The sequence below is a fragment of the Salvelinus fontinalis genome, chromosome 3 (genome assembly GCF_029448725.1).
Source record: "Salvelinus fontinalis isolate EN_2023a chromosome 3, ASM2944872v1, whole genome shotgun sequence".
NCBI lineage: Eukaryota > Metazoa > Chordata > Actinopteri > Salmoniformes > Salmonidae > Salvelinus > Salvelinus fontinalis.
Genome location: NC_074667.1, coordinates 34,009,756 through 34,027,950, shown reverse-complemented (window position 1 = coordinate 34,027,950; position 18,195 = coordinate 34,009,756). Strand labels below are relative to the sequence as shown.

Here is an 18,195-nt window from a genome sequence, read left to right as displayed (position 1 = left end):
TGTTATTCTGTCGTGCCTGTTTTCCTTGCCTGACGCTGTTTTCCGCTACAGTTCTGCCCGCTCTGACTCTGGTCCCTGTCTCCAGTCCCACGTCTCATCATCCTGCTACTCTGTCCTGGATTCCCTGCTCTACTACTCCCTTGGATTCCCCTACGGACCTGCTTACCTTGTCTCAACCCCTCTCGCTCCAGCCTCAGCCTCCGCACCTGGTTTCCAGCAACCCGCCCGAGCTTCCCCTGACCTGCACTCCATCTCCCCCCTATGTTTCAATAAATACCTTGGTTACATCATCCTAGTCTTCTCGTCTGAGTCTGCTCTTGGGTTCCCTTGTTCCACTCCGCGTAACAGTTATGGCTGATTTAGGATAAAATCGTCAACTCTGTTATGTCAACTTTTATAGTAATTTTTCTCTTAATTTAACATCTTGAGATCGGAAAACATGTTTGTTTGGAAGTTGAACGTACTCTTTATGACAGAACGTTAAAATTAGGTGACATAACTAGGTGACAAAATGTACGTTACCCAAAAGGCACTCTATTCGTGGAATGACACGCATATGCTTGAATTGTGGCATAATGCTTTGAGAGGAGGACTGTGCTTCACTAGTAGTCCATGACCTTATATAATACAAATGTCAACCCTGATACAAAAGTGTTGGAAGTGTTAAACCATTAGAAAAATAGGCCTATTTGGGAGCTAATTGATGCCACGAAGAAATTATGTTCAAATGAAGAAATTAAGATTATACACAGTGTCTGGCATGATGAGGAGGAAATCTGAATCAGAAATTTCTGCAATTTAATGAAACCTCAAATGGTTTGTACCATCTGAGATGTTTATTCACTAGTGTCTGAGGCCCCCTACTGGTCAAGACAATATCTATATTTTGGGGCCTAACTTTCAAGCTAGAACAAGGAATATGCCCTGCTCTCAGCTTTGTAAGAAATAATGATCACATATTTTAAGCTGACGTTAATCAAAACATTGAGGACAATATTTCAATAAAATAACATATTTTCTCATGTATTTATAGGTCTTTATTTGAAGAGCACACAGACACGTCTTAGTTGTCCATCATGGTCTGAAAGAAACCCAAAATACAGGCTCAGATGAGTTTCACAAGGCAAACCAAACACATTTGAAACAGAACTAAAGAAGAACACCAAAACACTCAAACAGTGAAATGGTTGAGGTCAAGCTCATTTCAACAATTCAGGAAGTAAGTTCCAATTTTTCCAATTTTCTTCAATTATTTTCTATGAGGAAAATGTGGACATGGAATTGGAATTTGAGTTTCTAAATTGACTGAAATGCAATGGAGTTGACCTCAACCCTGTGTGGTGATGTATAGCGATGTGTTTAGTGATCTGGTCATCAGCAACTCTGGTTACCTCATCAATCCACTCATTGTAGTCGGAGACGCGGGTGAAGACGGTGGGTTTCTTGATGTAGTTGCAGCCCTGGCCGGAGACGAAGCTAGCGATGCCATGCACCTCCCATACTCCCGCAGAGTTCTTACAGTTCAGTGGGCCACCAGAGTCACCCTGAAACAGAACACAAAACACTTCATATCTTTGAAATGTTTACCACACAGGTTGATGAAAATATAATGCTCATCAGCTTTGCTTGAATTTCTTGTATCTTAATTTTTTTGCTTGTATCTCCTGTATATCTAATTGTCTGTTCCCCAAATGACACCCTATGCACTTTACATTGCACTACTTTATACCAGAGCCCTATGGGTGTGTGTGTCTGACTCACGTTGCAACCTCCTACCACTCCGTCCCCTCCGGCGCAGACCATGGACCTGCGAATGGACACGCCCCACCAGTCGCTCTGGGTACACGTATTGTGGTCTACCACGGGCATCAGGGCCTGCTGGAGGGTGTCGGGGGTGGGGCCTCCGGCTGGAACACACACAGCAGGGGGATAATGAGCATGATTGTAATGAAAGAGAACAGACATACAGTATGCTGTCTTGGTCTTACATACAGGCAATTACATACAGGCAGAGACACAGAAGCATGCACGGACACGCACACACACACACACACCACTCATCACTCACTGGTGAGTCTTCCCCAGCCGGTGATGTAGCAAGGGTAATTATTGGACAGGATGGTTCCGGGGGCGGGGACACAAGCCAGCTGGACCTGGTCACTCAGAGTCACATGCTCTGCCAGCTTGATCATGGCGATGTCATTGCTGGTCGTCAGGGAAATTAGAGTTTGAATGGATCAGAATAGATCAGAAACTGTTACTGATTACTAGTTTACTGTTATTATGGCCATTGAAACCATATATAAGTTCAGTATTTAGAAACATTTCCCACCAATGTGTATAAACAATTTAATACTTAATTAATACTTAATAGGTTATGAACTCCTTATTCCTTATAAATCTGAATATTCTGCGTTAATAGTGTAAATGTAAAGTTTCACTTGTGTTTTTACATGCCATTGCCCAACTTACCCTACTGACAGGAGGACAGGGTTATAGTGTTTGTGCACGATGATTCCTTTCTTAGCTGGGAAGTAGGCCTGAGCACTGGGCTCAGCCTCTGCCAGGTTGTGCTTGCCCACAACCACACGATAATTCAGCTTCAGACTGTATGGAGGAATGGGGAAAAAACTTGCCCATGAAGCATCATTTTGTAGACCTATAGGCCTACCCGTTCTTCCCATTGGTCAAACACAATTGCTTATTTCTTTCACTGTTTTGTGCTGGTTAACACCTTTAAAAATACCCGCAGTGTGTCTGTGTGTGCTGGCTTACTCAATGCAGTGGGCAGCAGTCATAACCCAGTTGGTAGCGATGAGGGATCCACCACAGGTGTGTCTGTATTCACCATTCCTCTCATACTGCAGAGAGATCTACAAAGACTGACAATGATCAGTAGATTCTTACAGCACTTAGCTAATTAACCTAAACTTAACATTTTAGAGTCCGCTCCATCAACACTTCACAGGCAATATCATAAACACTTCACTTTTACTCAAAACTATCAATGATTTACAGTAGATACAAAGAACACTTTAGTTTGTTCTATCTAAACATTCCTGTTAGGTCCATTATCATTAAAAGTTGCGGTCAGTCAGCACCTCCATCACTTTACCTATTTAAAGTTACATTCAGCACCATTTACATTTTTAAACATTTAGTTAACATTTGAAGCATCTTGAACAAAACCCATGTCTCGACATCCTCACCTGCCAAGGCCAGCTGTTGGGGCGGGCATCCACGCCATTGACCACGCGGGTAGTATCAGGCTTAATGGCTGGTGTTCCACAGCCATATGCTGCAGACGAGGAAGAGGGACAACCAGGACTTATTACACAAGGGGTGGCAGGTAGCCTAGTGGTTAGATCGTTGGGCCAGTAAGATTGTTAGATCGAATCACCGAGCTGACAAGGTAAAAATCTGTCGTTCTGCCCCTGAACAAGGCAGTAAACCCACTGTTCCTAGGCCGTCATTGTAAATAAGAATTTGTACTTACTTGCCTAGTTAAATACAGGTTAAAGAGACGCATACATAAATATAACAGCTTTGGAGTGTTGCACATAGATCCATTTACAGGTTGGGATCATTCCATTTAAATTCCAGTCAATTCAGAAAGTGAACCAAATTTCAATTCCAAATGTTCCTCATTGAAAAGCATTGAAGAGAATTGGAATTTCAGTGTACTTCCTGAATTGACTGAAATTAAATGTAATTGACCCCAACCCTGTTATAGGCTATGTATAGGGCTGTCAAGATTTCCTATTCTAGGCCAGTGTCCCTGAGATGCATAGCTGCGGGTAGTAGGGAAAATCTGAATAGAAATAATATATTAATACGCAAAAGTAGTGCACTGTGACTTTACTAGTATTAGCGGATTGATATAGATGTCTGTAAGGTGGGCAACAACAAAAAATTCAGCATCTCTGCTTTGGCAAAAAAAGGTAGTTGCATAATTAAGAACAGTATCTTGCAGGATTCAAGTAGTTGTACTTGTAAGAGTTGTTGCCTTGTCCCTTTCTCTGTGATTGCCATTCTAATGGAATCCTGAAAGAACGAAACCCTGTCCTCAAACATTTACATCAAAAGGTGCAACGTTATGGGCAAAGACACAAAACATCCACATCAAATGAAATATTTTTCTTGATCAAATAACATGGAAAACAACAGTATTTTGTTCAATATTAATTGACCATCCTTACAAATCACTTAATGTAAATGTACATTACTGTATTGTCCATAGGCTGGTTTGCACCTGATGACTTTCCATCACCATGAGAAAAAAAACATTGCACAATACAGTAATTGAGTACATTTAGACAAGTGGTTTGTGAGGATGTGGCTCAGTTGGTAGAGCATGGCACTTGCAAAGCTAGGGTTGTGGGTTTCGAATCCCACAAGGGACCAGTAAAAAATAAGAGTGTCTACTCAAATGCAAAAGGAATGAATAGACCATTTCAGTTTTCACTTAAAAAGAAGTTGCATTTGCAAAGTATTTCAAGAAACTGGAAAACATATATCAATGAAGTATTTTTATATTCTACAAGTATTATCAGATTAACTGTTTTGTACAGATAATTATCAGACTCAAGTTACAAATGCTGGTAAACACTCGAATACATTTAGTTTACATTTTGTCACATAAGTAGACCTGTAGTAGCGGACCAATCTAGTTGTCTTCAGCACAGGCACATTTTTTTCTTCTGCATCGTTGGCAAAAATAATTGCGGCACCACCACCCCCAAACTACTTCCCGCAGCTATGCTGAGATGGTTAGCTAGCTGGAGGAAAAACCATAGCTTGTCAGTCGATATAAAACGTTTGAAAACACTGTTCCTTGAGATATAATGATAATTTAAACACAATAATCTACTTGCCATGTCTGTTAAAAATGCAAAAAGGTCTTACCGCTGGCAACAAGGGCCAAGACCAAAATGATAGAAGTCATGTTGCTGCTGTCATGAGTGCTGTTGGAACTCCTTTATACTGCTTTTTGTTTCTTATTCGTGACTGATAAGTGAGCTTCATCCAACTGGTTTAGTTAGAAAAAACTGCCCATTCTGTCCAACTGATAAGCCTGATAAGCCAACTGATAAGTACAGAAGGTGTGAGAAACGTGTGTCTGTCATTATTGCTCTTAGGCCAGAGATATTGATTCTGGCCTTCTTCCAACTGTCCGGCTTCGAAAGTCATGTGGGCCTACTCTGAACTGCTATCCGGTCAGGCCAAAGACAACCCAAATCCAAATGTGCATTCTTGCAGCCTTAGAATAATCATGTTCTGGACTTGGAAAACGTGGTATACGGATTTAATAGGATTTGATTGTATTCACTACACATGTAAAAGAGATGCAGCAGCAAAGATTTGTTCTAACAATTATTGTAATGATCTATTTTTTGCTAAATGTAAAACTACTGGTAATTTATTATGTCCTTAAGTGTAATGTGGAACAGGACATCCAGACAGCACTATTCTAAGACCAACATACAGTTGCCTTCATTTTCAAGGGTCAGCAACACCTGTTTACTTCCCAGAGTCTTCCTATCCACACTGCAAATGTTTAACCACGAGAGCACAACCAATGACACGCAATTCAATCTTTATTTTTACTTGAATATGAGAAACTACAGATTACTGAAATTACATGTATGAGAAACAAGTCACAGTGATAGAAAGAGAAATTGGCGTGCTCAGCTCAAATATTCGCAGTACAATAAATGTGTGTGCTAGGTTCAAATGGCATGTACTGGAAGGAGGGAAAACTTTTAGTGGCTTATTTTTTTGCAACAGAGGTCAAAACAAAGAGACTTTTCGGCGGCAACCTTCGTCACATTTCTGAGTGAACAATTACGTTTGGTGGTTCAGTCCAAATGAAGACAACACAACTCCCTGTCAGTCTAAGTTGCCTCTGGCACAGGAAGCATATATGTGCATGGAGCAGCAGCAGATCCCATGTCTCAGGTTTCTGTTTACTGCCAGTTCCACATCACAAACCCAGGAGTAACAAAAAAACATCAATCACACCGATTTGTCTAAAAACTGTTTTCATTTCGAGTGCCTGAGGTGTGTCTATTTGTGATGTGGTGTCTGAACCAGGAAGTTAGTTAGAGTTCCTTTCAAGAACTGAGCTCATGGATATAGTTTCTCTATCCCGAGGGTTTAGACAGTGGAGGACACTCGGATGTGGGGTGGGAACTGTTTACCAGTGTGCCATAATTTTTATAAGACATTTATCCCTTCCTATGTACAGATGTCATATCTTAATTTGCACAGCAGGAAATGTAAACTTGCAGGCTATTCAAGCTTTAAAAAGGCTTCTAAAGTTTATAATTTCCACTTTAAAATAGATTTGCCCTAATGAAAAATGTATCAACTCCTACAAAATTGTCAATTTATTATAAACCACATAATAATTCCCTGTTGCTGCAGAATTATTTTCCTCCTCTGAGAAACTGGTCAAATTAAGATAGGAAATGTCACAGTTTAGTGTGAACCTCCACCCAACACAGGATGTATGTAATGATGGGGCGGTGAGTCGGAAGCAGGTGCAGGTGAAACGTTTTAATAAAACAACAAAACCAAGAACACGACACTAACATAAGGCAGTATGCCGATAAACAAGAACAATACCAACTGATGAGTGAACATGGGAGACTGACATATAAATGGGAGGAAATTAGGAAGGTAATGGAGTCCAGGGTGTGCGTAATGATGAGTGCCAGGTGTGCGTAATGATGGTTCCCAGGACCGGTGGTTAGTATTCTGGCGACGTTGTACGCCGAGGGGAGTTGCAGGAGTAGACGTGACAATTTAATATTCTCCAGCACACAACCCCAACACAGAAGACCAGGACAGGTAAGTATGCTCAAGGTAAATAATTTTAAATTCATGGGTTAACATGGATCGGACACAATAGAGCCTCCCCTCATAGTAGGTTATCCTCCTTCTGACTCTCTCAGGTAAATAGCGGGCATGCAAAAGTGACACTGTAATCTGAATTATTCTGATATGGCACTGCAACAAGATAGTTATTCTAATGGAAGGCACTGCAAACAATATGGTGAAAGGCACTACAATGTCGCTCTGGTGCTGCATACAATATGGGACCGACCCTTGGCCCTGCTCGACTCTGCCAACCCCTTTAAATGACTCTACTGCTATGGGACAAAATAAGGAGGGGGAAAGACAGACAAGACAACATACAGAAAGGGTGGGGATAGATTCTTGATTTCTAGGGCCCAACAAGAACCATATCCCCCCAAAATAAAATAAACGTCTCTGTATGGCGATATCCAGAGCTCCATAGCTCCCTGTCCTGGAGCGCGCCTGGTCTGAGACTCTGCTTGGCGACGTCACCTATGGACCCGCCTCCAGTGCTAAACAAGAGGAAGACAGACAGCAGGGAAACATGCCAACAATAGTGGGTTTCAGCGGCAGGGCAAAACGGCCCAGAGAGAGCAAGAGTAATGTAAATGGAACACGGGAAGAATCACGTCCCTTACTTGTGTCGTACCAACGCCTCTCTCTGTCCTCTGCTCTCGGATCGCCACTCAACTCCACAGCCCCAGTTCGTCATCAGGGAAACCACCCATGAGTTGCATCTGGGAGCGATCTGAAGGTCGATAGGGGCAAGGCTGCACATGGTTCAGATGAATTCTCGCATTGGTCTCCTCCCTCTGGTCGGATACGAAAGACTGCCAGTCAGGCCGAAGGTGTCCTAGAATGACAAAAGGCTGCCGTTGTCATCGGGGGGCTAGTTTACCCTGATCATGTGATCGGAAGTTCTGCAGGAGCACCCGGTCACCAGCCATCAATGGAAGGTCCTTTCCCCGCTTGTTGTACCGCTGTTTGTCTCGCTCCAGCTAATGTCGGGTCCATGCCTCGACCTGACTGTAGACCAGTCGTAGCTGGTCATGATGGTGCCTCAGCCATCCATCAAGGTCCATCTGCAGCGTTGTGGCCTCCACACCTGAAGTCACATCAACAGGAAGACCGGCATGCCTGCCACTCATTACAAAGTATGTGGTAAGACTGGTGCTGCCATTTTCAGTGTTTTTGTATGCCTGGAGAAGCATAGGTAACTGCTCTGGCCAACCCATCTTCTCATCTTGCCCCAGGGACCCAAGGAGAGATAACAATGTTTGATTAAACCGATTACAGGCCCGTTGCCTCCGTTGGGCCTTTCACCTCGGTTGACCCTCTCTGCTAATGATAGAAGGTATTGATGCTCCTGTTGAATCAGACACACCTGCCCGTCCGTGCTGGATAATCTGGAGAGAAAATCATCAGTCTGGTAGAGCAACTGGGGTGGTACTTCACCAGAAAACTGGAAGCTGGACAGCTGGGCCACCCAGTGCTGCACAACTATCCCCAGTTTTGCAGTGTTGAGGTGGACCAGCAGGTTGTTGTCTGTGTAAACTGTGAACTTCGCCCCTCACAGGTAGTCTCTGAACGTTTTAGTCACTGCCCATACAAGGGCAAGTAGCTCAAGTTTGAATGAACTATAGTTCTGATCATTCCTCTCCAGAGGAGACAGGCTCCGTCTGGCATAGGCAATTACTCTCTCCTTGTCACCTTGGACAGCACTGCCCCAAGGCACCCCAATCTGGCATCAGTGTAGGCGAGAAATGGTTTACTGAAGTCGGCATACGCCAGAATTGGGGCACTGCTTGACTCACCACATGCCCCAAGTAGACCACCTCCCTCTGCCAGAGCTGACATTTTGTAGGCTGCAATATCAGGACATGCTTGGCAAGCCTCTTGAACACATGGTCTAGATGGGTATAAAAGTCAGTTGAGTAGATAATGACATTAAGTCGATCAAAAGAAAGTTGTTTACCTTGCCCCCTAGACACTTCTGCATGAGGCTCTGGAAGGTGGCAGGGGCGTTGCAGAGTCCAAATGGCATGCCAGAGAACTCAAACAGCCCAAAGGGCGTGGTGAAAGAAGTACTACTGCTGCAGCCCAGGGACTCAAGCTTTCTGTGATTACCCTAGACTAGCATCCGTGCCAGTAGGAGTCTGAGCTCTGCATGTAGGCTTGGTGATATTGGCTGGTGTCGCTCTAGGCTAAGGGGGCGGACAGTACCTGTGGGAATGTGATGTAGGACAGCATCAGACTTAGCAAAATCCTCCTCATGGGCAGAGAACACACTTGACCAATGGGCTAGGAGAGCATGGAGCCTTTGTTGCTGTGTTGGCTCCCTTTAGCGGTTGGAAATTTACAGGGGGTTGGCCATCAGGCTGTAACTGAACTGTCTGCACATCCACCTCAACTTTACCTGGTGTCTGGGTGCGTAGCACCAGGTTTCACTCTCCACAGATCTGAGAAGGCTCCAAGAGGGTCACAAGGGGGAATTCAGCAGTCGCAAGGGTAGCCTTTCTCCTTGCACTCTTGCCACGCAACTCCATCATCAGGATCCTCCACCAGGGTTTAACAGTCTTTGGAGGAAGTCCCACCAACAACTCCAGCCCACAGCAACTTTTCACTGCTAGCTGGGATTCCATTGGAGTCCCTCTTGGACAGGCATGCAATACCTGGTCCCCCCTCATGCTCATCGGTCTGCATGCCTCGTCTGCAGACAGCGAAAACATTCTGCCACTCCTTTCTGGCAGCTACCCACAGTGGCGTTGAACCCAGTCAGACTCCTTGGAACAGCTCCTTCCAGCATTAGCCTATGACGGTCATCCCAATGATTACTTGGTCAGCCCCCAGACAGTCATCCTTGACAATCACAACCCACAACCATCACAACACTTAGGTTGTAGTCATTAAAACTAATTTTTCAACCACTCCACAAATGTCTTGTTAACAAACTATAGTTTAGGCAAGTCGGATAGGACATCTACTTTGTGCATGACACAAGTCATTTTTCAACAATTGTTTACAGACAGATTATTTCACTTACAATTCACTGTATCACAATTCCAGTGGGTCTGAAGTTTACATACGCTAAGTTAACTGTTCCTTTAAACAGCTTGAAAAATTCCAGTAAATGATGTCATGGCTTCTGATAGGCTAATTGACATCATTTGAGTCAATTGGAGGTGTACCTGTGGATGTATTTCAAGGCCTACCTTCAAACTCAGTGCCTCTTTGCTTGACATCATGGGAAAATCAAAGGAAATCAGCCAAGACCTCAGAAAAAGAATTGTAGACCTCCACAAGTCTGGTTCATCCTTGAAAGCAATTTCCAAATGCCTAAACATACCATGTTCATCTGTACAAACAATAGTACGCAAGTATAAACACCATGGGACCACGCAGCCGTCATACCGCTCAGGAAGGAGATGCATTCTGTCTCCTAGAGATGAATGTACTTTGGTGCGAAAAGTACAAATCAATCCAGAACAACAGCAAAGGACCTTGTGAAGATGCTGGAGGTACAAAAGTATCTATATCCACAGTAAAACGTGTCCTATGTCAACATAACCTGAAAGGCCGCTCAGCAAGGAAGAAGCCACTGCTCCAAAACTGCCATAAAAAAGCCAGACTATGGTTTGCAACTGCACATGGGGAAAAAGATCATACTTTTTGGAGAAATGTCCTCTGGTCTGATGAAACAAAAATAGAATTGTTTGGCCATAATGACCATCGTTATGTTTGGAGGAAAGGGGGAGGCTTGCAAGCCGAAGAACACCATCCCAACCGTAAAGCACGGGGATGGCAGCATCATGTTGTGGGGGTGCTTTGCTGCAGGAGGGACTGGTGCACTTCACAAAATAGATGGCATCATGAGGGAGGAAAAATATCTGGATATATTGAAGCAACATCTCAAGACATCAGTCAGGAAGGTAAAGCTTGGTCGCAAATGGGTCTTCCAAATGGACAATGACCACAAGCATACTTCCAAAGTGTGTCAAAATGGCTTAAGGACAACAAAGTCAAGGTATTGACCTCATCCTATAGAAAATTGGTGGGCAGAACTGAAAAAGCGTGTGCGAGCAAGGAGGCCTACAAACCTGACTCAGTTACACCAGCTCTGCCAGGAGGAATGGGCCAAAATTCACCCAACTTATTGTGGGAGCTTGTGGAAGGCTACCTGAAACGTTTGACCCAAGTTAAACAATTTAAAGGCAATGCTACCAAATACTAATTGAGTGTATGTGAACTTCTGACCCACTGGGAATGTGATGAAAGAAATAACAGCTGAAATAAATCATTCTCTCTACTATTATTCTGACATTTCACATTCTTAAAATAAAGTGGTGATCCTAACTGACCTAAAACAGGGAATTTTTACTTGGATTAAATGTCAGGAATTGTGAAAAACTGAGTTTAAATGTATTTGGCTAAGATGTATGTAAACTTCCAACTTCAACTGTACATGTTTTGTTTTATTTTGATCACCTCCACTTCTACATGAGGACAGTTTCCCACAACAGCTGACTTCTCAGAGCTTTCCTCCTGCCTGGTGCCTGTAGCCCCGACATCTAGCCCTACAGTGGCCAGGGGATTCCTGTTTTAAAAGGGCCTGTTCATCTCTCTGGGTGGAGCAGAAGCATTGGATGTGGCCAGGCTGTCTACACCCCAAACAAATGGGTCTGCCCTGTCAGTCCCACTGGAATGGGGTTCTCCTTACATTAGAGAAAGGAACATATTGCCCGCCTACTACACGCCCCTTGGCTCCTCCCTCGGCCATGGGGCGTGCCTCCTTCCATTGCTCAAAGTCTGCAGTGGTTCACAGCGGCTGGGGTGCCACTTGTATGGGGAACAGTACGGCAAACCTGGCAGTCCTTTTCCCCCATCTCTCTGGCCAGAGACTCAGCCTTCTGACTAACCTTAATGTCATCCCTTGCTGTCGCTAGGCATACTTTTGGAGCGCCTGTTTCAGAGGGCCCTCCTTTAGACCTGTACCGAATTGGTCTCTAAGAGTTTATTCATCCCTGGCATATCCGGCCGGATCTGATTGGAGCTATCAGCTAAACAACTCCCATGTGCACAGGAGGTAGTCTCTTATAGGCTCATCTCCCCTCGGGTTACAGTCAAAGAAGCGGGACTGGTGAGTTGGTGTAGGGTCAGAGGCTGCCAAATCGGTCCTGTATTGCAGCCCACAAAGAAGCAGGTGAGTTCCTCTGGGCTTAACTAAACATGGTTTCTCTTTGCACTGCCATCTAGAGCCCCCATGATGAAATCAATCTGCTGCTGTTCTGCCATTCCTTGCACCCTCAATATTGCTTCCATTTGTGCTCACCACTCCCAGTACACTACTCTCAGCAGCAAATTTGGGAACTCAGGGTGAACACATGAACCAAGGCATTGCTACAGGAGTGTACTGAGGTAGTGGGCGTGCCCCTGAAGGACTAGAGCATTCTGCCCCTTGTGCTCCATCCCCTAGCTGATCATTAGCCCCCTGTGCAAGAGAAGTGTGCATGGAAAAATCGTGCCGACGCAACGCCACTTAACGTAAATAATCAATAAAATTGAAGACGGGATGATCTGTGTTCAATCCAGGAGGAAAAAAATGTGTTGCATGCTTTCTGGTCACGCGCCTCTAACAAACAGTACACTTCACTTGACCATCGTTCTGAACAGGGCTACTTCTTCATTTCTCAAAGGAAAAACCTCGACCAATTTCTAAAGACTGTTGACATCCAGTGGAAGCTATAGGAACTGCAGGAAGGTTCCTTAGAAATCTGGATTCCCAATGAAAACTCATTGAAAAGAGAGTGACCTCAACAACAACAAAATATCTGAATGGTTTGTCCTCGGGGTTTTGCCTGCCAAATAAGTTCTGTTATAGTCACAGACATGATTCAAACAGTTTTAGAAACTTCAGAGTGTGTTCTATCCAATACTAATACTAATATGCATATATTAGCATCTGGGAATGAGTAGGAGGCAGTTTACTCTGGGCATGCTTTTCATCCAAACGTGAAAATTCTGCCCGCTATCCACAAGAAGTTAAAGAGGTGTCACAGTTAAGTGTGAACCCCTTTTTACTCCACCCAACACAGGATTTAATGTTCTCCAGCACACAACCCCAACACAGGAGACCAAGACAGGTACGTTTAATTTTCCATTCACGGGTTAACATGGGTCGGACCCCGTTTCCCACAGCAGACTGCGCGATAGTGTCGACATAATAGAGCCTCCCCTCAGGTAGGTTACCCTCCGCCTGACTCCCTCAGGTAAATAGCTGGCATGCAAAAGTGACACTGCAACATACTGCACACTGAATTATTCTGATATGGCACTGCAACAAGACACAGTGCCTTGCAAAATTATTCATCCCCCTTGGTGCTTTTCCTCTTTTGTTGCATTACAACCTGTAATTTAAATAGATTTTTATTGGGATTTCATGTAATGGACATACACAGAATACTCCAAATTGGTGAAGTGAAATGAAAAAAATAACTTGTTTCAAAAAATTCAAAAAAATGCATATGTATTCACCCCCTTTGCTATGAAGACCCTAAATAAGATCTGGTGAAACCAATTACCTTCAGAAGTCACATAATTAGTTAGATTTCACACAGGTGGACTTTATTTAGGTGTCACATGATCTGTCACATGATCTCAGTGTATATATATACCTGTTCTGAAAGGCCCCAGAGTCTGCAGCACCACTAAGCAAGGGGCACCACCAAGCAAGCGGAACCATGAAGACGAAGGAGCTCTTCAAACAGGTCAGGGACAAAGTTGTGGAGAAATACAGATCAGGGTTGGGTTCTAAAAAAAGATCAGAAACTTTGAACATCCCACAGAGCACTTTTAAATCCATTATTCAAAAAATTGAAAGAATATGGCACCACAACAAACCTGCCAAAAGAGGGACGCCCACCAAAACTCACAGACCAGGCAACGGGGGCATTAATCAGAGAGGCAACAAAGAGACCAAAGATAAGCTGCAAAGCTCCACAGCAGAGATTGGAGTATCTGTCCATAGGACCACTTTAAGCCGTACACTCCACAGAGCTGGGCTTTATGGAAGAGTGGCCATAAGAAAGCCATTGCTTAAAGAAAAATAAGCAAACACGTTTGGTGTTCTCCGAAAGGCATGTGGGAGACTCCCCAAACATATGGAAAAAGGTACTCTGGTCAGATGAGACTAAAATTGAGCTTCTTGGCCATCAAGGAAAGTGCTATGTCTGGCGCAAACCCAACACCTCTCATCACCCCGAGAACACTCGGATGGATGTTTTCATCGGCAGGGATGTGTAAATGGATGTTTTCATCGGCAGGGACTGGGAAACTGGTCAGAATTGAAGGAATGATGGATGGTGCTAAATACAGGGAAATTCTTGAGGGAAACCTCTTTTAGTCTTCCAGAGATTTGAGACTGGGACAGAGGTTCACCTTCCAGCAATACAATGACCCTAAGCATATTGCTAAAGCGAAACTTGAGTGGTTTAAGGGGAAACATTTAAATGTCTTAGAATGGCCTAGTCAAAGCCCAGGCCTCAATCCAATTGAGAATCTGGTATGACTTAAAGATTGCTCTACACCAGCAGAACCCATCCAACTTGATGAACCTGGAGCAGTTTTGCCTTGAGGAATGGGCAAAAAACTCAGTGGCTAGATGTGCCAAGTTTATAGAGACACCCCAAGAGACATGCAGCTGTAATTGCTGCAAAAAGTGGCTCTACAAAGTAGTGACTTTGGGGGGGGGTGAATAGTTATGCACGCTCAAGTTCTCATTTTTTTATTTATTTCTTGTTTGTTTCACAATAAAAAATATTTTGCATCTTCAAAGTGGTAGGCATGTTGAGTAAATCAAGTGATACAAACCCCCCAAAAATCTATTTAATTCCAGGTTGAAAGGCAACAAAATAGAAAAAATGCCAAGGGTGGTGAATACTTTCGCAAGCCACTGTAGTTATTCTAATGGAAGACACTGCAAACAATATATTGAAAAGCACTGCAATCTCACTCTGGTTGGCCCTGCTATACTCTGCCGATCCCCGTTAACAGACTACTGCCATTGGACAAAATAAGAAAGGGGAAAGACAGACAACATACAGAAAGGGTCGGGATAGGTTTTAGATTTCTGGGGTCTGACAAGGATCATATCCCCACAAAATAAAATAAACATCTCTGTATGGCGATATCCAGATCCGCACAGCTCCCTGTCCTGGAACGCGCCCGGTCTGAGACTCAGCTTGATGACGTCACCAATGGAACCGTCTCCGGTGCTAAACGAGAGTAAGACAGACGGAAGGGAAACCACTAGACACTGGTCCAGTGTGATCACAGCAATGGTCCAAGACATGATCTCTTGAATAGGGGACCGATCCCCACAGAGAGACATTCTCCGCTCAACTCCCAGCCTCGAACACCACAAAACACACAGCTTTTAATGGAAATGACAGTCAATCTCCAGCTTCTGATTAGCTAACTCGCTAGATGTACGTCTGATCACACCAGCCCCGCCACCCACTTATCCACTTATCTACCAATCCATCTCGTGGCATACATACAGTATGTACAACCAAACATTTTGTTTGTACCCTTTGTTGGCACCATTATGTAATCCAAAAGCACCTATAACTTGTAGCAAAACACTTCTTGGATAACAATTTGTTTGATAAAATAGACAAGATATGTCGAACAGAGAGATACCCTTTAGTTTTGAAAAACACAATGTTTTATTTTCCATAAAGAAAAACATATTATCATACTTGACCCCACTAGGCTCTAATTCGAAACCACACGACCATAAAACGTATCAGTATGTCTTATTTTCTGGTAGCTTGTGAAAAGATGATCCTACCCCAGCTTTCCTACATCTACCCTCCAGATTAGTTGGTGTGTGAGGTCTTAGCAGTGGCATCTTGAACATCCACAGACTACTGGGGATTTCTGTGACCCACTACCCAAACTCCACATCTCATTACTCTTCTGACAGTCTCTAAAGGTAGAAGATGGATATGCACTGATGACATGCCATTTTAGGTCAAGCAGGGAATATGCATGGGCAGTGTAGTCCAGCGCATCTTATTACCAAAGGTTCTGTCAAACTACCCGGGCCACAGACCATCGTTGACCGTCTCCCGTACGGCTCTCAGGCTTAAGCCACTGACTGCCTGTGTGCCTCACTTGTCTTAACACGTTCTCAGGACTATCCTCTTTCCCTCATCATCATCACCGTTAGGTTATAATGCTGCGTTGCGTGGGAAGCATGATATTGAGAAGTGTCCAGTGAAACAAACTCTCAAGTGGACCGAATAGGTTACAACAGTGAAACTTGGTTGTGTGGAAACAGAAGCCTACATCAGTTTTGACTTGTGTGATTATTTCATGCATTAAAAACTCATTGGCCAATAGAAAATCATTTGCACAGGCCATCAACTTTCACTAGCCTGTTATAGACATTGTCATCCTTTACAAGGCAGACACTTGTCATTGCAATGCCACAGGCCTCCCACAGCAAAACAAGCTGAAATGTAGCCTCACATTGAAGCGTTTTACCATTTTCTTTTCAGGACAACCAGGCCTACAAGTAGAATACAAAATAATTTGACATAAACAGTTGCATTCATGAGTTTTATTGACAAATGTCAATAAACAAATAAGGTCTGCCAAGCAAAATCCGAATAAAAAAATGAATTTACAAGAATGCCGTAAGTACAGAAATTGTTTACTCGGTGGGTAATGAATGTCCAACTAGTCAGTGACAACTGTGTGGATTTTGGAGTTTGTTACAGCCACTATGTGAGCTTATTACAGTACTATAGACATTATTTCCTGGGATTTCCTATGATCTTCTATGTAGAAGAACCCCTTACCTTCTAACGACTCTTGTGTAGCTTGTAAGCACCATAGAGAAAAACTTCAGAGTCTCAGCTTTTCATAGATGGTTCATAATAGTTTGTAGTTCACCATTCGGACTCTACAGACGTTTTTGTGAGAAGAACCGCCCCTTGACCCCGCCTCGGACCCCTTCTGCGCTTGTCTCACAAACACTGCTCTAACTCAGCCCCCGTTAATCACACATACTAATGGTTGGTATCAGCGGATACAGAAGAATAGACAAATCCAATGGTACAACTAGAAGACTGTAGCTCAAACACACAATGTTTTAAAGGGGTTAGTCCAAAACGCGCCAGTGTGATAGTGGGACTCAACAGGTAGTAGCTGAGTCAGCTCTTGTCCATGTGAGTTACATTTGGCAGAACACAGCAGGCTAGTGTGTCATGCAGCCCAACACCAGCCCACAGGGGGACATCTGTCCCTATATTTAGCCAGTGATGGGTGATACTGTTACATATCAAACTACAGGATCCTTCCGACTCGGCAGATTGCAGGGGACTAGGGGAGAGCCAGGGGGAATGGGAGATGGGTGAATGAGGGCCAGAGCAGGTTGTGGGCAGTAATTAAGACCATCTGTGTTCAACCTGAGCTATCTGTGACCAAAACTAAAAAACTCTCAGAACAACTCCTAAACCCTTCATCTTGCTATGCCCTGTCAATGGCAAACATGAACATAAACCCAAAAATCTTTGGGTTTTTTAAAGACATTTGATACTAATTCATCTTTATTATGTCGCTATTCAAATATATTACATTCTGTCGGTATAAAGTTTTTATTCCTGTATTGTCATTCTGTTTTGTTTGTTTTTTTTACATGAGAAGAAAACGCTCCTACACATACAGTGCATTTGGAAAATATTCAGACCCCTTGACTTTTTACCCATTTTATTACGCTACAGCATTAGTCTAAAATTCATTCAATCGTTTTTTCCCTCATCAATCTACACACAATACTCCATAGTGACAAAGCAAAAACAGGTTTTTGCTTTTAAATTTGTAAAAAATAAACAACTGCCATTACATTTACATGAGTATTATTTACTCAGTACTCTGTTGAAGCACCTTTGTCAGCGATTACAGCCTCAAGTCTTCTTGGATATGACGCTACAAGCTTGGCACACCTGTATTTGGGGAGTTTCTCCCATTCTTCTCTGTAGATCCTCCCCAGCTCTGTCAGGTTGAATGGGTAAGGTCGCTGCACAGCTATTTTCAGGTGTCTCCAGAGATGTTTGATCGGGTTCAAGTCCGGGCTCTGGCTGGGCCACTCAAGGACATTCATAGACTTGTCCCGAAGCCACTCCTGTGTTGTCTTGGCTGTGTGCTTAGGGTCATTGTCCTGTTGGAAGGTGAACCTTCGGCCCCAGTCTGAGGTCCTGAGCGCTCTGAAGCAGGTTTTCATCAAGGATATCTTTGTACTTTGCTCCGTTCATCTTTCCCTTGATCCTG

General features: G+C 43.6%; 1 protein-coding gene across 1 annotated transcript; it reads right to left on the bottom strand.

The window, feature by feature from the left end:
• Window positions 1-1,024: 1,024 nt before the first annotated feature.
• Window positions 1,025-16,810, bottom strand: LOC129845063 (chymotrypsin-like elastase family member 2A). The gene is made up of 8 exons (XM_055913114.1): window positions 16,725-16,810; window positions 3,210-3,298; window positions 2,776-2,873; window positions 2,473-2,607; window positions 2,069-2,205; window positions 1,762-1,907; window positions 1,392-1,544; window positions 1,025-1,081 (listed from the first exon to the last, which is right to left on the bottom strand). Exons 3-8 carry the CDS (start codon window positions 2,796-2,798, stop codon window positions 1,064-1,066), a joined length of 612 nt encoding a protein of 203 aa, XP_055769089.1. The 5' UTR covers window positions 2,799-2,873; window positions 3,210-3,298; window positions 16,725-16,810; the 3' UTR covers window positions 1,025-1,063.
• Between the last annotated feature and the right edge of the window lie 1,385 nt (window positions 16,811-18,195).

Coding starts and splice junctions, on each gene's coding strand:
- LOC129845063 (XM_055913114.1), bottom strand. CDS start 2,798: ATGACTGCTGCCCACTGCATTGA. Junction 2,608..2,775: donor ACTGCTGCCCACTGCATTGA/GTAAGCCAGCAC, acceptor TCCTCCATACAG/TCTGAAGCTGAATTATCGTG. Junction 1,545..1,761: donor GAGTGGTAGGAGGTTGCAAC/GTGAGTCAGACA, acceptor GTTCTGTTTCAG/GGTGACTCTGGTGGCCCACT.